At 38.1% G+C, this 11,963-nt stretch overlaps 2 protein-coding genes and 1 non-coding gene across 4 annotated transcripts; 2 read left to right on the forward strand and 1 right to left on the reverse strand.

Moving 5' to 3' along the window:
* Positions 1-709: 709 nt before the first annotated feature.
* On the forward strand, positions 710-3,929 carry LOC113348924 (protein phosphatase 1 regulatory inhibitor subunit PPP1R8 homolog). Of its 2 annotated transcripts, none has more exons than XM_026592833.1 (3): positions 710-972; positions 1,394-2,014; positions 2,835-3,929. In XM_026592833.1, the coding sequence occupies exons 2-3, from the start codon at positions 1,569-1,571 to the stop codon at positions 3,646-3,648; spliced, it is 1,260 nt and encodes a 419-aa protein (XP_026448618.1). In that variant the 5' UTR covers positions 710-972; positions 1,394-1,568; the 3' UTR covers positions 3,649-3,929. The 2 variants fall into 2 exon arrangements, with proteins under 2 accessions (XP_026448618.1, XP_026448617.1); XM_026592832.1 differs by having other exon boundaries at positions 711-1,092.
* Positions 3,930-5,042: 1,113 nt separating this feature from the next.
* On the forward strand, positions 5,043-10,446 carry LOC113351825 (3-ketoacyl-CoA synthase 3-like). Its single transcript, XM_026595751.1, has 2 exons — positions 5,043-6,163; positions 10,082-10,446. The coding sequence occupies exons 1-2, from the start codon at positions 5,134-5,136 to the stop codon at positions 10,444-10,446; spliced, it is 1,395 nt and encodes a 464-aa protein (XP_026451536.1). The 5' UTR covers positions 5,043-5,133.
* Positions 10,447-11,139: 693 nt separating this feature from the next.
* On the reverse strand, positions 11,140-11,211 carry TRNAG-UCC. Its single transcript has one exon. It is a non-coding gene; the product is annotated as a tRNA-Gly (tRNA).
* Positions 11,212-11,963: the final 752 nt, after the last annotated feature.

Consider the following 11,963-nt stretch of genomic DNA (forward strand, 5'->3'; position numbering starts at 1 on the left):
AAATTCAGGATGATGAAGTTTTATAGAATATTACATTTGACTTGTTCCAGAAACGATGTGCAATGAAAACCAGCAGTGCAAGAATGTTTATCAGAAGCCCACTTTTCAGAATTCATCAAGGTTCACTATCTAAATCACTAAGAAAATATAAAAAAAATGTAAAAAGAAAAAGAAAAAAAAAGAAAGGAAAGGAAAATATTGTCCATAAGTCGAGTTTTATATCCCAAATTTATTTATTTTACTTCTACAATTCTCAATGTCAACATATATTTGGAATACCTAATAAAATTTATGGATTAGTAGTGTAGTTACATAAGTCGGGGTGCACATACTTTTATAGCACCGCGACATATTTAAAATAATAGTGTAGTTACACTATTACTTTGTCCCCGGTAGAAAAAAATTACTTTATGGCGGGAATGGAATATTCATTGAAATATAATTTCATTCGCATGTTTGATAAATAGGAATCTAGGGATCAAGATAGGATACCTGAAGGTAAAGAAATTCAAAACCCATGAAAATGATGAGTTTAAGACTGTGTTTGATAGGAGTTAATTCCATGAAATTAGTCATTTTTCATCAAAATAACATATTTTCAATTGTTTAATCAAAAATCTATTTTTATGGGGTTATAAAAAAGAGCATGGTCTAAAATATGTTTTAAATTTAATCCATGGAATTTCAGGAAAAGTCTTTCCTCAACTCCCCAGGAAAAACTCTGTTCATTTGGAATAAAATTTTCTTCCTACAATCCAAAAAAGCGCCCGAATCGTTCCTCGACTCTCCTGGAAAAACTCTGTTCTTTTGGAATAAAATTTTCTTCCTACAATCCAAACGCCGGAAATTTACACCGAGACGAGATACACAAACAGTTGGGCCCACTTCTGCCTTCACATATCCCAGATTCCCAATACTAGAATCGGACGACTCCCTCACGATTTTGTCTCGGGAGAATTTTGGGAAAATTCGGTGAGTCATTGCAAGTGAAAAACTCTCTTTCGACGAATTTTCTTCCCTCTTCGTTGAACTGAAGATAATACAGCCAGAATAAACCCTTAATAATCATTAGACCTTCCGTTCTATTCGGAGGTAATTAATCTACACTATTCTAATTGCTGAATGTTCCCCAATAACCTAATTAACAAATTCTGTGTGTGTGTTTTTTTTTAATCTGCTTGAACACAAATTTTATATGCATTTGATTACTTAAACTTACATGCCTATTTTTGATCACAAATCAATCATCTTAAGCTATTAGTTCATAATATCAAACTGAAGCTTAAGGATTGCTTATCAATATTATTTAAAAAAATTAGGGTTTTGTTTTTAAAATTTTGTGACATTTATCTAATAATTTTGATTAAGTTGTACTTCTATTGTTTTCTCTTAGGAAGGGTTTTTGGGAGTTTGAAGTGTGGCTTTGTTAACTGAGACCTGGGATTGGTTTAATGGAATGTCATTGGGTTTTGGTACTATTGAGCAACTTGGAGATGAATGTATTGTTTAAGTGTGATCTATAACATCTGCTGGGTTGTGTGAAGGATTAAAATTTGATATAAGGGAAAATGTATGGCAGAACAGGTTTAGATAGATTTAAGAAAGCTCAGTCAGTGGAGCCTTTTTCAGTTACCCTTAATTCAGCTTCTAAGGCAACTTCTCAGAAATCTGTAAAAACTGTTGCGGAGCCTTTGGTTGGGTCTCAGCTGCAAACCCAAGTTAAACAGCAGAACCAGGGTGTTTCGAATAGGCCAGTAGAGCCGGAATCAACAGCTCAACATGTGACTCAAGTGGGAGGGGGGCTATCAAATTGGCAACCTCCTGATTGGGCTATAGAGCCACGGCCAGGTGTTTTCTTTCTTGAGGTTGCAAAAGACGGTGTAGTACTTGATCGTATCAATTTGGATAAGCGAAGGCATCTTTTTGGGAGGCAATTTCCTGTATGTGATTTCGTACTTGATCATCAGTCCGTATCTAGACAACACGCTGCTGTCATTCCACATAAGAATGGAAGGTTGGTTCTCAATTTTAAATTTGTCTTTTGGTTTCTTCCACATTTTTATTGTGCTTTACTATTGTTGTTTGCAACTTCGACTTATCTTTGGGCATACATTGTTAATCACATTTACTCGTGATAAAAGAAGTGTCTAGGTACTATCAGCTTGGTATGTGACAAGAGGTTTATTTCTTGTACTAGATTTCATAAGATATAAATTAGTAGTAGTACGCTTGTTGGAGTTACCAAATTTTTTGACGGATAACAAGATCAAGTACCTGTTTTTTTAGGGTTTGAAAGTGTAAAGGAGGGTTATCTTATATTATGCATTTTCCATGGGGATATGTTATTTTGTACATAAAGATCCTTGAGTAGGTTTATTTCAGTATGCATGTCATTTTTCAGTAGAAGAACTGTTTAAAAGATGCTTACAGGGAACTATGTGGTAACATCTGCATAATGGTGCATCGTAGGCCTTGCATGAATGGTTTTGTAAGTTTATCAACCTAGGGATGGCCGAAACATAGACAATAGTATAAAGCAGATTGTAACTTGACTGGCGAGATATGGAATTACAATTTCCATTAACTGATTGTTCCTTAACCGTTGTCCGTAGGAGAGGTGATCTGATCAGTACTTGTGAGTAGCATGTATATTTGAGAATTAAAATGAGCTAGTATCCACAGCTAGAAGGCTGTCCAGCTTTTTACATTTCTTCTCCTTTTGCTTTATTGAAGAATTGTAGCGGATATTGAATGATGTTCGTTACTCAAATCTCCGGAGGGGGTTTTCTCAGATTTTCAAGCATTTATGATCTTCTTTTTTGGTTTCTATACAGCATATATGTTATTGATCTGGGTTCTGCTCATGGCACGTTTGTTGCTAATGAACGCTTAACCAAAGAAAACCCCGTTGAGCTCGAAGTTGGACAGTCTTTGCGGTTTGCTGCATCGACAAGAAGTTATATCTTGAGAGAGAACAAGGCAGCACTTTTTCCTCCCTCTCCACTACCCACAGAGATCAATCTACCTCCTCCTCCCGATCCTTCTGATGAAGAAGCAGTTGTAGCTTATAACACGATTTTAAATCGTTATGGTCTGTCAAAACCCACCAGTTCAGGAAATTCGTCCGTTGGGAGTGATGAAAGCTCCAAGTTAGAGAGACTGGCTAAGAAAATTAAGAAGGCAAGAGTTACATTCAGGGATCATGTCGGGGGACAGTTGGTGGAAGTTGTTGGAATGTCAGATGGTGCAGATGTTGGAACGGAGCCTGGTCCTTTGGGTGTCAAAGAAGGAAGTCTTGTTGGGAAGTACGAATCTCTTATACAAACAACCATAATTCCTAAAGGGAAGCAGCAAATTTCATCTGGAGAAGAAAAGGTTTCTAGTAAAGGTGTCACAGACAAGCTACAACAAGTATTGAACAAGGTCAAAGCTACAACAAAAACTGGAGGAATGTATGATGATCTTTATGGAGAATCCTTCTCAGGTAAAGTGGGATCGTCGTGGGCATATACTTCTGATGGTGCTGGTAATAGTGAAGCTGGTTCAACAAAAGGTAATGAAGGAAATTTAGTTGCTGTCTCGAGCAGTAAAACTAATGCTAACTTGGGGTACGACAATGATGATTTATTCGGTGATTTATTGGATTGAGTTCAGTACCTGCTAAGCCTCGGTTGCTGTCTTTCATGCATAATGACATTACTGGAATTGAAGACATTGCGGATGAAGATACGCGAGGTTATTGTTTTGTACATGGAATTTTTCCCTGTAATTCCTTTTGGTCTTGTTTTTGTCCCTTTAAAAGATATGGTCACATGGTGCGCCATTAATGGGTTCAAGTGTAACATGGACAATGTTGAGGTGGTCTGTGCAATTAAATTTCTCACTAATGGAAAAATTGCAAAAATGCGAAAGAGATGCACAAGTAAATTTTTTGTGACCTGTATTTTACATTTCCCATTCTGAATATCGGTCTCAAGTTGTTTGAAATGACATACTTGCAGGATTGCCCAGTGTGTTTTCTCTTTCTGAAATTTTGTACATGTAAATTAGTGGCTTTGCTGTGATCCATGATGAAAATGTACTTTCATTAACAGTTTCTTATCCTAGGCGAGTTTCATCACACTTGATTGGAATTGATTGTTCTTTCGCAGAAACTTATGCCGACAAGAAATTTGCTTGCTTTGTGAATCCACCTGCCAGCCATGAATCATCATCTAATGTTGTCCCCACAAACTTATTGGGAAGAAGACATTGAGAAAATCCTCTTTTAGGCTGATCTTATGCAAAATCGGGCCCTGCTGGTGCATTAATTTTCGGAAATGATTAGTTGACCGAGACTTCGCTCCCGATTTTTGATCCTGCGTGTAAGCAACAATCCCAGATATTCTGTAAATTTTAATCTATTGCATTATTCATTAATGCATGACCTGTTTGGTTTTTTCTATGCTATGTTCCCGGCCGAACTCTTAATATTGGCATGACATGACGATTAATGTTCACTCGCAGCGAAGTAGCATGAATCTCCCGAAGTATCAGTATTGAGACCTGCATGAAAACACTCACATGGATCACACCACCCTCTGATAAAGAGACCAGCGTGTTTACCCACTTTTTAATTAAAAGTTAGCGCGTGGATCCCACAAATGTCCTTTACCAGTCCAAGTGTTCAGAGTTGTGATCTCGTGCGTTCATTCCCAATCGGGACGTTTTGCAGGATTTGGCGTCGGTTAGTGTAGCAGCCCCATTAATTTTAGCCTATTCTTTTAATTGCATTCACTACTCATTCCTCTTGGACACCGTGCTTTCAGATTACTAACTTTGTAGTAGTTTGTACTGCAAATGTCGGTATTCCACAGTTCATATATGTACGTCAATCGTTCGTGTTTAATGAAGAGAAGGACATTTCTAAATTTAGTATTTAAGAGTCGTGCAATTAGTTACAACTTAACTACCTGAAATATTTATATCAAATTCTGCTTTACACTCGATTCCGAAATGTAGTTCAGTAGTTCTTATCATCTCCACACAACTCAGCAACTCTGAATTTATTGCAAGTTGATATTTACTTATATATACATTACACCTTAAGATCACTTGAATCAAGCAAACATTAAACAACTTCCTTCCTCTCTAATGGAAGATCATGTAAGGATAATATTTGTACTACTATTATTTGTGTTTTCTTTAGTGTTTTTACTGTGGAATAAGTTGGTTGAGAAATGGAGAGGTGAAGCTTGTTATATATTGGAGTATGAATGTTACAAACCAACTGATGACAGAAAACTTGATACGGAGTTATGCGGAGATCTCATAAGAAGAAACAAGACTTTGGGTCTTGAAGAATACAAATTCCTTTTAAAAGCTATTGTTAGTTCAGGCATTGGTGAAGAAACTTATGGACCAAGAAACATTATTGAAGGCCGTGAGAATACTCCATCTATCAAAGACAGTCTCATCGAAGTAGAAGAATTCTTTTACGATACTCTCGACAAGCTTTTCGCGAAATCGAATGTTTCTCCAAAAGATATAGATATCCTTGTCGTTACCATCTCTATATTTGTTACTTCTCCTTCTTTAACTGCAAGGATAATTAACCGTTACAAAATGAGAGAAGACGTTCAAGTGCTTAACTTGTCAGGAATGGGGTGCAGTGCTAGTTTGATATCTATCGACCTTGTTCGGAACATCTTCAAAGTTCGTAAGAATAGATTGGCGATCGTAGTTACAACCGAATGTATCGGCCCGAACTGGTATTCAGGAAATGTCAAGTCCATGATTCTTACAAACTGTCTGTTTAGATCAGGTGGGTGTGCTATTCTTTTATCAAATAATCCAAGTTTAAAACATAAAGCTATGTTTGAGTTGAAATGTCTAGTTAGGACTCACTTGGGTGCAAGTGATGAAGCTTATGAATGTTGCCAGCAACAAGAAGATGAACTTGGAAGACCAGGAATCCATCTCGGCAAGAATTTACCCAAGGCTGCGACTGGCGCTTTCATCAAAAACCTGACAGAATTAGGACCTAAGATACTACCATTGCGGGAATTAATCCGTTACGTTCTAGTATCAAATCTTCGTCGATATACAAAAAATGGCGCACCGAAACAAAGTGGCAGTAGTAGTAGTGTGAATTTTAAGACTGGCGTAGATCATTTTTGCCTTCACCCCTGTTAGCACATAGTCTGGTACGTGTGTAATAACGTCGATATCATCCACATAATCCTGAGGGTGTACGAATTGCTTCAATTCCAAGAAAATAAGACAAAGAACCAAGATCTTTAATTGCAAATTCTTGTTGTAGACGATCAAGAGTGGATTTAATACCAGTAGAATTGGAACCTGTAACAATAATATCATTCACATAGACCAGCAAATAAATAGTACCATGAGTATCGTTGTAGATGAATAGAGAGGAGTCACATTTCGAAGTGACAAATCCAATTTGCAGCAAAAAGGTACTAAGTCTGTGGTACCATGCACGAGGAGCTTGTTTGAGGCCGTAGAGAGAACGGTATAACTTGCAAACATGCGTAGGAAAATGAGAATCCACATAGCCCGGTGGCCGTTTCATATACACCTCTTCTTGAAGTTCTCCATGTAAGAAAGCATTATGTACATCAAGTTGACGAATAGGCCAATTGGAAGACAAAGCCAATGTGAGAATAATGCGTATAGTACATGGTTTAACAACCGGACTAAACGTTTCAGAGTAATCAATTCCCTCTTGTTGATTATAGCCTTTTGCAACCAAGCGAGATTTACGACGTGCAATTGTACCATCAGGATTGCATTTGATACGAAATACCCATTTACATCCAATAACATTCATAGAAGGATCATATTTTACTAGTGACCACGTACCATTTCGAATTAAAGCATTGATCTCGTCATCGGAAGACGTACGCCATTTTGGATCTTTATGAGCTTGTGAAATACAGGTAGGCTCAAGAAGAGAATCACATACCAGTGCATACTTCGAATTTGGTTTAAAAATGCCATCCTTAGCCCGAGTCACCATTGGATGTGTGACAACAGCAGAGGCAGGCACAGAATTCTGAACAGGCTCATTCAGAGCTGAATTAGACACCGTAATAGATACGTGACTAGATTCTGGAAGGTGCATAGGTGAAGGTAATGTAGTAGACTCTGGCATAGACGCTGTCGGCTGCAAAATAGACAATTGTGTACCTTCAGAAGCAGGAGCTGGAGACTGCAAGTTGGTGACAGGTCTGAGAGAAGAAATATTGTTGTCGGCTGAGTCTGACACGCTGATGATTGGAGTAGTTGACTGTGTCGGCTGAAAACCAAGAGAAGTAATGTTGTCGGCTGAGTCTGACAAGATGGTGAGTGGAGCAATTGGTTATGTCTGCTGTAAACCAAGTGAAGGAGACACGACAGAAACTGGTCGTGCAGACTGAGAGCGAGTAGAGAATGCCGGCGGTAAAGAAAAACTTAAGGGAGTAGAAATAGATACCTGTGAAAAAGTCGATACCGGAGAAGGCAGTGATGCGGTCGCAAAAGGAAAAGTGGTCTCATCAAAAACAACATGACGACTGGCATATATCCGTCCTGTAGGGATGTGAAGACATTTGTAACCTTTTTGGGATGGACTATATCCAATAAAAACACAAGGAGAAGAAAGTGGTTCCATTTTATGAGACCTGTATGGTCGTAGGTAAGGATAACACAAACAACCAAACACACGAAGCAAAGTGTAGTCTGGTGGGAGACCAAAAAGAACTTCATATGGAGAAGAATTATTGATAGAAGTGGACGGAACACGGTTCATTAAAAAAAAAGCAGTGTAAAAAGAGTCATACCAGTACGAGGATGGTACATAAGCCATGTTTAGAATTGTAAGACCAGTTTCACGAATATGACGATGACGGCGTTCCACTAAACCATTTTGTTCAGAAGTATGTGGACATGAAAATTTATGAAAAATACCAAGTTGCTGAAGATGCGGAGTAAGTTTGTGATACTCAAGTGCATTATCCGATTGAAAAATCTTGATTTTCCGATTAAAAAGATTCTCAACATGCTTTTGGAACAAAAAGAATATAGAAAAGACATCAGACTTTTGAGACATAGGAAACATCCAAGTAAAACGAATAAACGCATCAATAAATATGATATAATATTTGTATCCTTCATTAGACAAAATATGAGAAGGTCCCCAAACATCAGAGACAATTAAATCTAATGGATTCAAATAAGTAGTTTTACTAGAATGAAAAGGTAACTTATGACTCCTATGTTCATGACAAGATGAACAAAACTTAATAGACTGACTAGAAACCGGAAGTGAAAACTGAGAAACAACTTTACGCACTGTACGCATCATTGGATGTCCTAATATAGAGTGCCAGTCTTGTAAGGTAGCACGTTCTCCTATGTAAGCTTTAGGAGACTTAAACGAACCATCAAGTTGATAGAGACCACCCCTCCTACTGCCGCGAAGAAGAACCTTCCCGGTACATCGATCCTTCACAAGACAAAAGGTTGGATGAAATTCAAATAAGACATTATTATCAGTAGTAAAACGAGAAACTGACAAGAGATTATGAGAAATTTGTGGTGCATGAAGAACTTTACGAAGCTGCAACTTACGGTCGGGTGTTCCCAAAATAGAAGATCCAACATTAGAAATCGGAATAGAAGAGCCATTACCCATTTGAATTTGTTCAGGAACAGTATATTCGTTTGAAAACTGAAGACGAGAAAGATCATTCGTTATATGATCTGTAGCACCCCTGTCAGGAGTCCATGGAGGAGTTGGCAACAAACCAGTTTGAGCAGTATAAGCACGAGGAGCGGAGGTCGGCGGCTGACGTCGAGGAGGACGAAAACTGCGATCGAAACGATTCCAACAATCTGGAGCTTCGTGGTTTTTGCGACCACACAATTGACAAGGAATCTCTGAACGAGAGCTTCGTGTTTGAGATTGAGTATTGTGCTGAGATTGAGTATTGTGTTGGAGACGAACTGGGCCAAGCAGGGAAGATGAGTTATGTGGTGAGGAGAAATTGGGCCGAGCAGAGAAACGAGATTGGCTTGATGGAGATTGACGAGATGGGCCTGGTGCAGCAACGTTGGCGACCGGTTGGATATTCAGCAGGTTTGCTTGATTTTCAACACGAAGCTCGAACGTGAGAAGGTAAGTGATGAAATCCTCCAGTTTCATGGTTCTCATTGACGTTGTAAGAGAGGTAACTATGGCATCATATGAAGTATCCAAACCAGCTAAAATAAAGTGACGCAACTCGGATTCAGTATTGGTAGTGTCAGCAGCAGCGAGGTTATCAACGATGTTGCGAGCTCGATCAATTTAATCTCTCATAGAAAGAGATCCTTTTCTTAAATCCCTTAGTTCACATTGCAAGTGATGGATATGCGCATCAGGTTTTGAAGCAAAAAGAGATTCCAGAGAAGACCAAACAACATGAGAACTTGTGAGACGATGGACTTTCCGTAGAACAGCAGGAGTTAACGAGGAGAAAATCCAGCCGAGAAGAATACGATCTTGTTTTAGCCAAGGAGCATAGGCTGGATTCGGTTCTTCACTGTTTGCAAGAGTAGGAGAGGGACATGGGTTGTCGCTAGTAACAAAACTGTCGAGTTCATAGCCTTGGAGATATGGGAGGAATTGAGCACGCCATAGAGAGTAATTAGTCTCATCAAGTTTGACGGTAATAATGTGGTGAGGTTGAGAGAAAACAAAAGAGGCCATCATCGATTGAGATGAATTAAGTACTGTTGAAACCGTGGAAAATGAGGAGGCTGCGGAAGACATGAGGATCAACTAGGATGATACCAAGACAAGACTACTGGGTTTAGGTTAAGAACTAGAGAATAGTTTAGAAGAAGAGACGACACATAAATAGAAGATAAACAATTGTGATTCTTATTCAATGATTATAATTTATCAAAGTACAGCATCTATATATATACAGGGTTCCTTGAACAGCAAGGAGTCTTGTTTCCTAAAAACATCAGATTTCCTAATATGCAATAAGATAAATATCTTGGTCAACATGGTTACGTGTGTGTTATTACACACATACCAGACTATGTGCTAACAACCCCGATGGAAAGGCAGTTATCGAGGCAGTTGGAAAGAGCTTGGGGTTGTCAGAATACGACTTAGAACTGGGTAGAATGACACTGCATAGATTTGGTAATACATCAGCTAGTTGTCTTTGGTATGTCTTAGCGTACATGGAAGCAAAAAAGAGACTAAAAAAGGGTGACATGATTTTGATGATAAGTTTTGGTTCTGGTTTTAAGTGCAATAGTTATCATCGGGAGGTTTTAAGAGATTTGGATGGTGCAAATGTTTGGGAAGATTGTATTGCTAGTTACCCTCCAAGTAACTTAACTAACCCTTTTATGGAAAAGTACAGTTGGGTTAATGAAGCAACTTCAGAGGAAAACACGGGTTATTGAATGATGAATACTTTTAAACTCCCATTTCATTTATAAATTTGTGTTAAGAATTAAATTTTCTGTTAATGTGATTACTGGAGTATTAAATTGTGGTGTTGTTAGATAAAAAATGATTCAGCAGCCCGTGAGTTTTTTTTTTTTTTTTGTCTGTATTTATTGGCTTATATTGCGGTATATGTTTGTCGGAATAAATAAGTGTTGTCTATTTTCGGCTTTTTCTGAGAGCTTGTGTAAATTGCCTTGTAATTTGTTTTCTGTTACGAGGACAACTCACAGTCTTGCCGAGAATAAATAAGAGTGTTGTCTATTTTCGCTGCAAAAGAAGCCAAGATAGCGAAAACTAGATACCTTTATCTACCCAGCAGGCCACATGACAGTGAAATTTCAAATAACAGTGTTATAAAGTTAGGCATCTTGGTAGTCGAATGTACCTTAATTTGTAACTCAGTTAATGCCTGCCTAATCTGTTTTTAGCATGTTTGATGCCTCTAACCTAGAGAATGGCCATAAGACTTGCTTTAATGGGACTCCACTATAGTTCATTTAAATTAGACTGGTGCTGTAGAAGACTTTAGAGGCAAAAGTGGACACATTTGGCAGCTTAGAAGGATCTCAAGGGTTCGTATGCAAAGCTGCTAAAAAAAAGCAAATTTTGGCTCGGCAAGAAGACCCTGGGTAAAAAAATTATGCCGTTGCGTCTGCCGGGAGTCGAACCCGGGTCTATTGCTTGGAAGGCAATTATCCTAACCGTTGGACTACAAACGCTTGTTTGTATAATTTGTTTGCCGAACCGCTTTTTTATGTCAGTATGTCAAAATAGCAGCCAGGCATTCTATACTGATTTCAGACACAAGTTCGATTAAAGTATTCTGTTAATCCAGATAAAATTTACAAAATAAATTCTACATCTGTATTATAAGGGACAATGGTGTTTTACTGTATGGACGGCCATTTATATTTCGGACACACAAAGGAGGGTCGTGATTCATCTAATTCCTAAGTTTGAGATTTTGGGGAGGTTTACATTTAGAGTATACAAATGACGACCACGATTAAGCCACCAGATAACATACCCTCTTAGGTATTTCGCTCGAATTATTCAAGAAAGAACGTAACGCATGTGTGAAGTTATTCCTCCCTTTTCCTCTCGCCATTAACTCAATGCAGTAAATTATGAACGTTTCGCTTTTTCGGTAACTAAAATAGTGAGATCTCAGAATGATTTATTCATTTTTGGGTTTCGGATTCATTCACTTCTACAACCCAAACCATAGGTTTGACTCACTTCTCTCCCAAAAGGTGCTTCCTGTTTCTACGTTTCCGTAACTTGAGATTCCAAAGGTATGATTAAGTTTTCTTATTCCCATTTCGTAGACATAGTTAGGGATTTCACAGTGGATTCTTTTTTGTTTTTACCTTGATTGTGTTTGACTGTATTTCTAACTGGGAAGCCGGACTTGGGTTCTGATTATTATTTTTGGATTTTTTACGACACTATTTGATATTTCAATGGACAC

The sequence above is a fragment of the Papaver somniferum genome, chromosome 2, assembly GCF_003573695.1.
Source record: "Papaver somniferum cultivar HN1 chromosome 2, ASM357369v1, whole genome shotgun sequence".
In the NCBI taxonomy this organism is placed as follows: Eukaryota; Viridiplantae; Streptophyta; class Magnoliopsida; order Ranunculales; family Papaveraceae; genus Papaver; species Papaver somniferum.